This window comes from Salvelinus alpinus, chromosome 2 (assembly GCF_045679555.1).
Source record: "Salvelinus alpinus chromosome 2, SLU_Salpinus.1, whole genome shotgun sequence".
In the NCBI taxonomy this organism is placed as follows: domain Eukaryota; kingdom Metazoa; phylum Chordata; class Actinopteri; order Salmoniformes; family Salmonidae; genus Salvelinus; species Salvelinus alpinus.
In genome coordinates, this window is record NC_092087.1 from 40801534 (window position 1) to 40814888 (window position 13355).

A 13355-nucleotide genomic window follows, 5' to 3' on the forward strand; every position below is an offset into this window, starting at 1 on the left:
ATCCACTATCCAGGACATTTCAACAAAGACACCATCTTTTCAAGAAACCTGATAGACATTTTCTTTCAAACTTTTTTTTGAAGAAAACCAACCACAAACGAACAAACACCTAAAACATAGTTTTGTCTTATTTACCATAAGTTTCTCAAGCTGCTCCACAGACACATCCCCTTTATAATATTCAATATATATTTCTACCACTCAGCCTCAGTCCTATCTTCATTTCATATTTCATTTTTACGTTTGACTAAAATGAATAACTAAGAGAATGCAGGTCCAGTGGGATGTTTTGTGGCGGAGTGAGAAGGGGGATAAAGTCTGGTGCCAGAGGAGCGCTTAGTCAGGGTTTTGGGTGGAAATGATGTGGAGTTAGGCGTGCACGAGTATGCATGACTTCCGTTGGGTCTAAGAGCAGCCACACCTGTCCACCACCATGCCAGGGATCTTGCCGTGGATGATCTGCTGCTTGTCGTTAAAGTAGAGCATGTTGATGGGCGACATCTTGGTAGGGGTACAGCAGGGCCCTGCTGAGCCTCTGGGGTTGGCGTGTTGTACCAGGTGGGTGTGTGGATACTTCTGCATGAACATGTATTCGCACTGGCCCGAACAGTAGTTGGCCTTGTAGCGCTTGGGAGCGATGATCCAGTCCCAGCCGAAAGCCTCAAAGTCCACCGTTAGCGGGTAGCGGCAGCAGCGGGATTCAGTGGAGTGCTCGTCGCAGTCCAGTCCCAGGTTACGTCGGGAACGTTTGGTCGTCTCGAGAACCTTAACCTCCAGGAACGGCTGCTGGAATCAGGGGAGGGGGAGGGGAAAGGAGCGGGGACAGGAGGAGAATGGAGGTGATTAAGATAGAACTCAACAGTGAGGCGAGTAATGCTTCTAGGAAAAAACCTGGAGTACTGGGACGATTAACGTCACTGGAGAAAAAATAAAACTGATGCACTCCTCTTACTACCTATGGTTTTAACAGGGTTGGAGAGTAACTGATTACATGTAATCAGTTACATGTAATATGATTACCAAAAAACTGTAACTAATCAGTTACGTTACCAGCAAAAAATATTGTAATCAGATTACAGATACTTTTTGAAAAACTTGGTTACTTATTGGATTACTTTTAAATTCAGAAAGGATGTTTGTGAAAAAATGCATTTACACCTTTCTGTTTTCTCAATGACATTCAATCAGCATTGAAAATAGGCAAAAATTGAAGTTTGTTCCACCAGAGACCACTGTGATGATACATCAAATACATTTGATGCATATTTTTTGCGTTCTTCTAATGCCTCTTAAGGGGAAAGAAATCCAAAAGTAACAGAAAGTAATCCCAAAAAATCTAATCAAATTGTATTGGTTGCATACACATATTTTGCAGACGTTATTGTGGGTGTAGCGAAATTCTTATGTTCCTAGCTCCAACAGTGCAGTAATACCTAACAATACACACAAATTCCAAAAATATAAAGAAAGGAATTAAGAAATATATAAATATTACAACAAGCAATGTCAGAGTCCGGAATATAAATATACTGTATATGTATATGATGGTGTGGAGACATTATGGACAGTATATGAATAGAAAAGGTGTTTACAGCAGTAGTTATATAGGATGAGCCTGGACTAGAATACAGTATATACTGTACATTATGAAGGTTATGGTTAAAACAGTATGTAAACAGTATGTAAACATTATTAAAATGACCAGTGTTCAATGACTATGTCTCTAAGGTGCAGGGTTGAGTACCGGGTGGTAGCCGGCTAGTAACAGTGACTGAAGTTCAGGGCAGGGTACTGGTCAGGGCCGGCTAGTTGTGACTATTTAACAGGCTGATGGCCTGGAGATAGAAGTTGTTTTTCAGCCTCTTGGTCCCAGCTTTGATGCACCTGTACTGTCTCCGACTTCTAGATGATAGCGGGATGAACAGGTCTTGGCTCGGGTGGCTGAGGTCCTTGATGATCTTCTTGGCCTTCCTGTGACCCTGGGTGTGCTGTAGATGTCCTGGAGGGCAGGCAGTGTGCCCCCGGTGATGCGTTGGGCTGACCGCACCACCCTCTGGAGAGCCCCGCTGTTGCCAGGCGGTTATACAGCCAGACAGGATGCTCTCAATGGTGCATCTGTAGAAGTTCACTAGGGTCTTAGTGGCCAAGCCAAATTTCTTCAGCCTCCTGAGGTTGAAGAGGCACTGTTGCGGTGCCTTCACCACACTATCTGTGTGGATGGACCATTTCAGGTTGTCAGTGATGTGCACGCAGAGGAACTTGAAGCTTTTCACCCTCTCTACTTTGGTTCCGTCGATATGAATGGGGGCGTTCCCCCTCTGCTGTCTCCTAAAGTTCATGATCAGCTCCTTCGTTTTGTTGTCTTTGAGGGATAGGTTATTTTCCTGGCACCACTCCACCAGGGCCCTCACCTCCTCCCTGTAGGCTGTCTTGTTGTTGTTGGTAATCAGGCCTACCACTGTTGTGTCGTCTGTAAACTTGATGATTGAGTTGGAGACATGGGTGGCCACGCAGTCATGGGTGAACAGGGAGTACAGGAGGGTGCTGAGCACACACCCTTGTGGGGCCCCCGTGTTGGGGATCAGCGTAGCAGAGATGTTGTTGCTTACACTCACCTGAGGTCGGCCCGTCCGGAAGTCCAGGACTCAGTTGCACAGTGCGGGGTTCAGACCCAGGGCCCCGAGCTTAGTGATGATTTTGGAGGGCAATATGGTGTTGAAGTTTGAGCTGTAGTCGATGAACAGCATTCTTAAATACGTATTCCTCCTGTCCAGATGGGATAGGGCAGTGTGCAGAGCGATGGCGATTTACATCCATGAATCTGTTGGGGCGGTGTGCAAATTGTAGTGGATGTCGGGTAAGGTGAAGGTGATATGATGGGGGCAGGTAGACAAATCCCTGAGCCAACTAGGTGAAAAACCTGTCTATGTGCCCTTGTGCAAACCACTTAACCCTAATTGCTCCTGTAAGTCGCTCTGGATAAAAGCGTCTGCTAAATGACAAAACATTTTATGTAACTAGCCTCTCAAAGCACTTCATGATGACAGAAGTGAGGGCTATGGGGCGATAGTCATTTAGTACAGTTACAGTTGTCATTGTAAATAAGAATTTGTTCTTAACTGACTTTCCTAGTTAAATAAAGGCTAAATAAAAACTAAAAACAGTGCCTTCGGAAAGTATTCAGACTCCTTGACTTTTACAACATTTTGTTGCATTACAACCTTATTCTAAAATTGATTAAATAGTTTTTGTTCCCTCATCGTTCTACACACAACACCTCATAATGACAAAGCAAAAACAGTTTATAGAAATGTTTGCTAATTTATTACAAATAAAAAATGGAAATATCACATTTACATAAGTATTCAGACCATTTACTCAGTACTATGTTGAAGCACATTTGGCAGCAATTACAGCATTGATTCCTCTTGAGTATGACGTTACAAGCTTGGCACACCTGTATTTGGGGAGTTTCTCCCATTCTTCTCTGCAGATCTTCTCAAGCTCTGTCAGTGTCACGCCTGCCTCCCCCTCCCTGGTGCTCGAAGGTGCCAGGCTCCCCAGCATTACGCACTCCTGCCACCATCATTACACACACCTGCCTTACCCTCGTCACGAGCATCAGCGATTATTGTACTCACCTGGACTCAATCATCTGTTTATTACCTCCCCTATATTTGTCATTTCCCCATCTCCAGGCATCCCACCTGGGCGAGCCTGACGGGCCAGCCGAGGCACGGGCGCTGGACAAGCCGGCTGAGGCATAGGAGCCCGACGATCCAGCTGGGATGTGAAAGCATGTCGATCCCGCTGAGGCATGGGTGCCCGATGATCCGGCGGAGGCGTAGCAGCCTGACGAGCCGGCTGGGCGTAAAAAACAGACGATCCGGCTGAGGCCTGACGTGAGATGGGTGCCTTCCGAGCCAACCGGGGCAAGAACCTCTCGAGCCAGCTAGGGCGTGACAGCCCGAAGAGCTGGCTTAGGCACCCTCGGTTCCATCAATAGCGGCCCCCGGACCCGACGTCACCACCAACCGGAACACGAGCTCTCCCCGATGCTTCGTATGATGGGTGCTGCATTCTGTAATGACCGACGCTGGAGTCGAGAAGCTCAATTTCGAGTCTCATTGCAAAGGGGCTGAATACTTATGTAAATAAGGTATTTCTGGTTTTTATTTGTAATAAATTTGCAAACATTTCTAAAAAACGTTTTTTACTTTGTCATTATGGGGTATTGTGTGTAGATTGCGGAGGATTTTTGTATTCATTTAATCAATTTTAGAATAAGGCTGTAATGTAACAAAATGTGGAAAAAGTCAAGGGGTCTGAATACTTTCCGAAGGCACTGTACCTTTGCTTTTTGGGGTACAGGAACAATGGTGGACATCTTGAACCAAGTGGGGACAACAGACTGGGATAGGGAGAGATTAAATATGTCCGCAAACATTTCACCCAGCTGGTCTGCACATGCTCTGAAGACGTGGCTAGGGATGTCATCTTAAATGTCTTACTCACGTCGACCACGTCGACCATAATCTGATTACGTTACTGAGTTTGGGTAATCCAAAAGTTAGGTTACTGAGTATGATTTTGGACATGTAACTAGTAAATGTAACGGATTACATTTAAAAAGTGCCCTACCCAACCCTGGTTTTAAAGACACATAATACTGAGGGGAAGATGTCAGTCGTATCAGTTGATGCAAAGCTGACCTCTGTTAACATAAATTGAATGGCCAACATTCTATACGCTTAGCTTGATCTATGATCTCTGGAGTCATCCACAGGTTACCATAACCTTGACCCTTGGGCATGCGAGAGCAGCGAATATTTTACTCCAGCATGTTTATTTTACAAAGCCCTCATCTCTCCACAGAAATCCCAATTTAGACTTGAGTAGTTTTTTGTGATGCTTTCAACAGAATAAATAAGCTGAGGCCAGAAGGGTCAACCCACATCGGCTTGCGCTTTAGGGCTTTTGTTGCTATGGGGGAAAGCAAAAAAATATAGGTTCAGAGGGGAGTTTGCCTCTTTCTTTACTTTTTGTGTTTTGTTTTATTTTTGTACACAGGCCTCTGTCTTTCTTCTTCTCCTTAAGAAAAACAGAGCTTGCTGCTGTGCAAGGATTCATTGGCTGAGAGGCCAGAGTCAACCCCTGGGCCATGCTGTGAAGAGCTGAACCAAATGAAATTACTAGTGGGTTACCATTTCGTGATGCTTAATGGGGAAGAAACTTGACTTACTGTATGTAGTCATTTGGGTTTGAGATTGGCTAGCTGGGGCCCAACCAAATCTCGCTTAGGGCCCCCAAAAGGCTAGAGCCGGCCCTGCCAATGGCTCTCAAGTGATCTTTCCTTGATTCTTCGCTTTCTATCTCCCTGCCTATTTCTCAACTGTATTGGAGGAGAAGGTCCAAGGTCCCTCCCTTTAGACTTTCTTTTCCAATGCATTTTGAGAAGGAGGCATGAAGAGAGGATGCCAGGGATCGAGGAGAGATTAATTTACATAGTTTTTTTTTCATTTGGGCAAAAGACCATCCTCTCCTCTGAGACCCGGAAACTGATAAGTGGTCGAGGAGTGTCAATTCATTAGTAGGCAAACGGAAGAGTGTCCTCCCCTTCTCGATAACCACCTTTCATCGATGATACTCATGTGTATCCTACCATGGAAGAGTTTTGAAATCTGCCACACCCCCTTGATAAAGGTTTAACATCAGCCCTTGTTTTGTCAGAGGAGAAAAACATGCACGTTTAAAAACAATATGCTGCTTATTGTTTTATCTATAAAACGTCTTGCACAACTGAATTTGTTTTTAACACTACAGATTTATTTGGGGATCCACCCCGTAACCGTAATTAGCCTAATGATGCGCGAGTGGAGAAGAACCGTCTCAATTCAAGCAAGCGCATTGACATTCATGTTCACTCTCCTCGCCGACTCTCCTCGATTAACTTTGACCTTGTTCAAAAGGAGGCGAGAGAGGACGCAGGAGGTGAGCAAATCTAATTTATAAAAGGCCAAAGTGTCATTGTGTCAGTGGGTAAGGCTGCGACAGGTCTGAGGGTCCTTACCAGCCCTTCCTCCCCCGGTCTTAGCGAGGTCACTGCCAGGTCGTTGCCGCTCTCATCGAAGGCGTTGATGTCGATCCCCCAGTTGGTGTGCGGCTGCTTGAACCAGTTCTGCAGCACGTTTTTGAAGTCGATGCTCTGCCAGTGGCCCACACGGGAGTTGAGCTCGATCTTCAGCGAGCGGATCCGGATGTGGCGGCTGCCCTTCTCCGTGACGGGCTTCAGCCTGAGGATCTGCAGGTAGATGGTGGAGGTCTGCTGCAGCGGTCGTAGGTACACCCACAGCTGAGCCTTCAGAACCTTGGTGAACATGAGCTTGGGGCTGAACTTGAAGAAGCAGCAGCTGGGCTTGCCATCCACCTGCACCAAGGGCTCCGCTGTGGGACAGAGACAGAGAGGGTTTCCACATGAATAAAGGTTTCATATCTGTAAATACAAGTAACTGCCAAAATAAGGGGAACACTTGAGTAAATGAGGGATACAAAGTATATTGAAAGCAGGTGCTTCCACACAGGTGTGGTTCCTGAGTTAATTAAGCAATTTACATCCCACCATGCTTAGTTAAATAAAGGTTAAATAAAAAAATCAATAGGGTCATGTATAAAAATGCTGGGCAGGCCATTATTTTGGCTATCATGGCTACGATCCCATAGGATAGCAATACCCCCATCCACAGGGCACGAGTGGTCACTGAATGGTTTGATGAGCATGGAAACAATGTAAACCATATACCATGGCCTTCTCTGTCACCAGATCTCAACCCAATTGAACACTTATGAGTTGATTATGGAGCATCACCCGAGACAGCGTTTTCCACCACCATCAAAACAAAAACAAATGATGGAATTTCTTGTAGAAGAATGGTGTCACATCCCTCCGATAGAGTTTCAGACACTATGGCATCTATGAAGCCGTTCTGGCTTGTGGTGGCCCAACACCCTATTAAGACAATTTATGTTGGTGTTTCCTTTATTTTGGCAGTTGCCTGTACATAGATATGCAGTTGAAGTCGAAAGTTTACATACACTTAGGTTGGAGTCAGTAAAACTCGTTTTTCAACCACTCCACAAATTTCTTGTTAACAAACTATAGTTTTGGCAAGTTGGTGAGGACATCTACTTTGTGCATGACACAAGTAATTTTTCCAACAATTGTTTACAGACAGATTATTTCACTTTATAAGTTCACTGTATCACAGAAGTTTACATACACTAAGTTGACTATGCCTTTAAACAGCTTGGAAAATTCCAGAAAATGATGTCATGGCTTTAGAAGCTTCTGATAGGCTAATTGACATCATTTGAGTCAATTGGAGGTGTACCTGTGGATGTATTTCAAGGCCTACCTTCAAACTCAGTGCCTCTTTGGTTGACATCATGGGAAAATCAAAAGAAATCAGCCAAGAAAAATTGTAGACCTCCACAAGTCTGGTTCATCCTTGGGAGCAATTTCCAAATGCCTGAAGGTACCACGTTCATCTGTACAAACAATAGTACGCAAGTATAAACACCATGGGACCGCGCAGCCATCATACCGCTCAGGAAGGAGACGCATTCTGTCTCCTAGAGATGAATGTACCTTGGTGCGAAAAGTGCAAATCAATCCCAGAACAACAGCAAAGGACCTTGTGAAGATGCTGGAGTAAACAGGTACAAAAGTGTCTATATCCACAGTAAAACATGTCCTATATCGACATAACCTGAAAGGCCGCTCAGCAAGGAAGAAGCCACTGCTCCAAAACCGCCATAAAAAAGCCAGACTACAGTTTGCAACTGTACATGGGGACAAAGATCGTACTTTTTGGAGAAATGTCCTCTGGTCTGATGAAACAAAAATAGAACTGTTTGGCCATAATGACCATTGTTATGTTTGGAGGGAAAAGGAGGAGGCTTACAAGCCGAAGAACACCATCCCAACTGTGAAGCACGGGGATGGAAGCATCATGTTGTGGGGGTGCTTTGCTGCAGGAGGGACTGGTGTACTTCACAAAATAGATGGCATCATGTGGTAGGAAAATGATGTGGATATATTGAAGCAACATCTCAAGACATCAGTCAGGAAGTTAAAGCTTGGTCGCAAATGGGTCTTCCAAATGGACAATGACCCCAAGCATACTTCCAAAGGTGTGGCAAAATGGCTTAAGGACAACAAAGTCAAGGTATTGGAGTGGACATCACAAAGCCCTGACCTCAATCCTATAGAACATTTGTGGGCAGAACTGAAAAAGCGTGTGTGAGCAAGGAGGCCTACAAACTTGACTCAGTTACACCAGCTCTGTCAGGAGGAATGGACAAAATTCACACAACTTATTGTGGGAAGCTTGTGGAATGCTACCTGAAACATTTGACCCAAGTTAAACAATTTAAAGGCAATGCTACCAAATACTAATTGAGTGTATGTAAACTTCTGACCCACTGGGAATGTGATGAAAGAAATAGAAGCGGCAATAAATAATTCTCTCTACTATTATTCTGACATTTCACATTCTTAAAATAAAGTGGTGATCGTAACTGACCTAAGACAGGGAATTTTTACTTGGATTAAATGTCAGGAATTGTGAAAAACTGAGTTTAAATGTATTTGGCTAAAGTGTATATAAACTTCCGACTTCAACTGTACATACGAGATCACAAACAAGGTGTCAGCATATACATGAAGATCAATGACACTGGACTGGAGCATGGCTTTAAAAATATCAGTTTAGCGTTGTATGTTGTCAATATCTTCTTTCATACTTTACGATGGTTAAAAAGGTATTGCCTTTGAAAAAACGACTTCATAATGAAGATTTCAGATATCATGGTGGAGCACTGGAGCTATTATAATATTGCTTTATACCGATCCAATCCTTTCAGTTCTACACCGTGCCTGGGGGGAAGGGGTTTGGGTCGATTTGGAATTGAGCAACTGACTTATGTCACCCAATGCGAGCTTGCCGCTCTCCAAATCCAAGAGCAGCCATTGGTTTTCACCACTAAATAACTGACATAGCATGGAGATCCCGCCTAATGTGGGGATCAGGGGTCAAAACCAATCTCCACACAGCTGCCACCAAAATCACAGGCAGGAGGAGGGATGGGGAGTTAGATGGGTGTCTGAAGAGCCAGGAAAACAGCTAAGCAAGACTAGTCATCAAATGGTTAATAGATCCCCTGAGCAAACTCATGATCGAACCGTCAGTTAAACCATCAAAATGATTTGCCGTTTTGGAGCCACTTCTAGTCTAGATCCAGTTAACTAACATTAGTGGAGATTTGAATGGGCTCTGTAGAGCTAAACTGTATGTTATAGTCATTTGGGGAGAGTACATATTCTCTGTAACACCCAAATTAAAAGTTATGGTTACTGTTGCAGTCTCTGAAGTAAAAAAAATAAAATAAAAATGCTGTCAAGATTTATTACCAGATAATCTAAATGACACCATACCAGGTAAAGTACTTTAAATAGAAGCACGCTGTTTTTAAAGGAGGCATGCTTATTTAAAAAATGCATGTATTTGGTGTATGCATTTATTACAATGCATTGAGAGGCCCCTTGCTAAATCCAGTACCAACATTTTATGGAAGAAATTATATACATACAATGAACCAAATATTATCAATGAGTTACATTCAACATTGACAGCAACCTTCCACAGAATTCACCAGTTGGTAGACTGCAGATAGTTTGGTCTTGAAGCAGACAGCCGAGAGTGTTAATGATCTAGAGACTCAGCTGAATAAAGGCTTGTGTTCCCTCTCATTGTTCTCTGCTGAGAAGTGTGTTGCTGCCTCATTTTAACATAAAGTGCAGGGACCTGTCAATCATTTCTAAATCTGAGGTTGCTCAGGCAACCTGCCAAGGCTTCCTGGGTCAAAAGGTCACTTTGGCACCTCGGCCTAGTTAAGAAATGGGGTCAGGGGTCAAAACCGTCAGCCTTTTACATCCTTGGGGTGCTGGGGAGGTGCAGTCCTTATAGCCAAATTGAGTTTGAAGGTCAAGGTCGAACCTATGGCGATGGTAATATGTTTTTCTTCACAACAGTCCTTTCACCTATTCACACAGAGAACCCATTTTATATTTCAAAGGTATACAACTTATTCATACACAATTGTTGTTGTGTTTTGGGCGGGGTTTAAGCAGCCAATGGTGAATTGTTTACAGACTTCGACTGACTAGAAGAGAACACAGAACAATACTTCTTTTTTTTTACACTGAACAAATGTTGTAATTGATTTAGCAGGCATGCATAGAGGAATATGAATTCAATGAGGTAAAGACAGAATTATATCCATTAGAATAGTCCAGAGGAACATTGAATAAGTGCCAAGCGAGAGACAGACGTGGTCCTTCAGCCTGTATTACAAGGGCCAGTCATTAGTGAGTGTAAATTATACAGTGTCTCACGGTGGACAAACAATATGTCAATGTTCCTTTTGGTGGGTTGCTTGGGTCGCAGCAATTAACGTGTTGTGTTGTTGTTGTGTTTGCTCATCAACACCAAACCGGGAATGAATGATTCTGCAGTTTTCTCCGGGTTTACTTGAGATTACTATTTGTTGTTGTTTTTCTGATGCATAGTGAATGGTGAAACTTTACCAATACCTTTCCACACTGTACCTTTATCCAAATGAACAACTAACCAACAGCTGAAAGAAAAGACTCCCTTGAAACAACCGGTTTGAGTTGCTTTGGCAATTCACTTTCTTCTATATGTCTTCTGCAATAAGCTGAGACCTAAAGTAGAGTTTTCTACGTAATCTGAGATGCAGGTTTTTCTTGGTCATGCTACATTTAGTGCCATATAACAGTAAGTTATTAAACACACATGCACAACATATGAGCTACATCATGCTAAACAATGAGAGCATTGATTGGTAAAATCAATTTGTGCCTTTATAGAGCTTGAATGGGAAAAAATGTAGGGAAACTCAGTGAAATGTGCATACCTGCAGCCTAATTATGTCATATACCTTGGCAGAACTTTCCACCCATATTAAATGAGGGAGGCTTGTAAAGATCACTCAAAACCAATGGGATTTTAAGCCCCGGCTTGAAATAGCTTGATCCCTTTTGCCAGGAAATATTACTGATGAATAGAGTTAAGTATTTTTCTGCCAGTGGGGTCTAGTAACATTTATGTGTCTTCATTTCCTGTACCCATTTCTTTATAATGGAAAACCCCTCCCCAATCCCCCAGTCCCCTTACCTCTTTATCCAAACCTGGTGCACTAGCTCAGGTTTTGCATACAGCACCACCTACCTGTGCAATGACAACCCCTCTCTCATCAGAGTACCTGCTGCCATATCTCCTCCCAGAAACATAGCTGCTGGAAGATGTTTGGGAGTAGGGCTGCTGTGATTTGTCGCACTACAGACGGCTGTATCAGTCTGCTAATGCAGGACTAGTAAAGGCTCAATGCAATGACAAGCCCTCTACTTTTGTGAATTGATCAATTTATTTTTATATTCAGATTTTTCAGGAGGTGCTGCAGCACCCTCAGCACCCCTATTTCCCGCGGCTATGCTCAGAAACACAATTCAACTGTTGACTGAGATATCAACCTTCACCTACTTCTGGCTTTTCTTACAAAGACAACTAAGGAGGACTCATACATGTGAGCAGTGTTTAAAATCAAATATTATTTGTCACATGCTTAGTAAACAACAGGTGTAGACTAACAGTGAAATGCTTACAGGCCCTTCCCTTCAATGCAGAGAGAAAAATATAGAAAAAATAATAACAAAAGGAATAAATGCACAATGAGTAATGATAACTTGGCTATATACACAAGGTATCAGTACCGAGTCGATGTGCAGGAGTACGAGACAATAAAGGTTCAGTGCCTTCAGAAGGTATTCATACCCCTTGACTTATTCCACATTTTGTTGTGTTACAGCCTGAATTCAAAATTGATTAAATATATGTTTTTTCTCACCCATCTACACACAATACCCCATAATGACAAAGTGAAAACATGTTTGTAGATTTTTTTTACGTTGATTGAAAATGAAATACAGAAATATCTAATTTCATAAGTATTCACACCCGATGCAGAAGCACCTTTAGAAGCACCTTTGGCAGTGATTACAGCTGTGAGTCTTTCTGGGTAAGTCGAGCTTTCCACACTTGGATTGTCCAACATTTGCCCATTGTTCTTTTCAAAATGGGTTGCTGATCATTGCTAGACAACCATTTTCAGGTCATGCCATAGATTTTCAAGTAGATTTAAGTCAAAACTATAACTCGGCCACTCAGGAACATTCACTGTCTTCTTGGTAAGCAACTCCAGTGTAGATTTGGTCTTGTGTTTTAGGTTATTATCCTGCTGAAAAGTGAATTCATCTCCCGGTGTCTGGTGGAAAGGTTTTCCACTAGGATTTTGCATGTGCTTAGCTCCATGCTGACGTTGAGGGAGAGGTTGTTGTCCTGGCACCATGCTGCCAGGACACTGACCTTCTCTCTATAGGTGGTCTCATCGTCGTCGGTGATACCACCATCGTGTCGTCATGAATCTTAATGATGATGTTGGAGTCGTGCACAGCCACGCAGTCGTTGGTGTACAGGGAGTACAGGAGAGGACTAAGCACGCACCCCTGAGGGGCCCCCGTATTGAGGGTCAATGTGGTGGATGTGTTGTTGTCTACCTTCACCACCTGGGGCGGCCCGTCAGAAAGTCCAGGATCCAGTTGCAGAGGGAGGTGTTCAGTCCCAGGGTCCTGAGCTTAGTGATGAGCTTAGAGGGCACTATGGTGTTGAACACTGAGCTGTAGTCAATGAACAGCATTCTCGCATATGTGGATCTGTTGGTGTAGTATGCGAATTGGAGGGGGTCCAGGGTGTCTTGGATGACGGTGTTGATGTGAGCCATGACCAGCCTTTCAAAGCATTTCATGGCTACAGATGTGAGCACTACGGAGCGATAGTCATTTAGACAGGTTACTTTGTCGTCCTAGGGCACAGGGACTGTGGTGGTCTGCTTGAAACATGTAGGTATTACAGAATGAGTCAGGGAGAGGTTGAAAATGTCAGTGAAGACACCCGCCAGCTGGTCAGCGCATGCTCTGAGTATGCATCCTGTTAATCTGTTTGGGCCTCCGGTTAACTTGTTTAAAAGGTCCTACTCAAACATTGGCTATGGAGAATGAGATCACACAGTTGCCCGAACTGCTGGTGCTCTCATGCATGGTTCAGTGTTGCTTGCCTCGAAGCGAACATAGAAGACATTTAGCTCGTCTGGTAGGCTTGCGTCACTTGGCAGGTCGCGTCTGGGTTTCCCTTTGTAATCCGTGATAGTTTGCCAGCCTT

At 43.7% G+C, this 13355-nt stretch overlaps 1 protein-coding gene across 2 annotated transcripts in view; it reads right to left on the bottom strand.

Annotated features, from left to right (window-relative positions):
* Positions 1–276: 276 nt before the first annotated feature.
* LOC139561276 (growth/differentiation factor 11-like) overlaps positions 277–13355 on the bottom strand; it is a 42954-nt gene continuing 29875 nt past the window's right edge. The window contains exons 2-3 of one of the 2 annotated variants that reach the window (XM_071378271.1): positions 6071–6444; positions 277–783 (exon numbers count right to left, since the gene is read on the bottom strand). In XM_071378271.1, coding sequence (XP_071234372.1) covers positions 406–783; positions 6071–6444 — 752 coding nt within the window. In that variant the 3' untranslated portion in view covers positions 277–405. Of the gene's footprint in view, positions 787–6070; positions 6445–13355 lie in introns of both variants that reach the window. The other variant, XM_071378263.1, reaches the window with a different exon arrangement.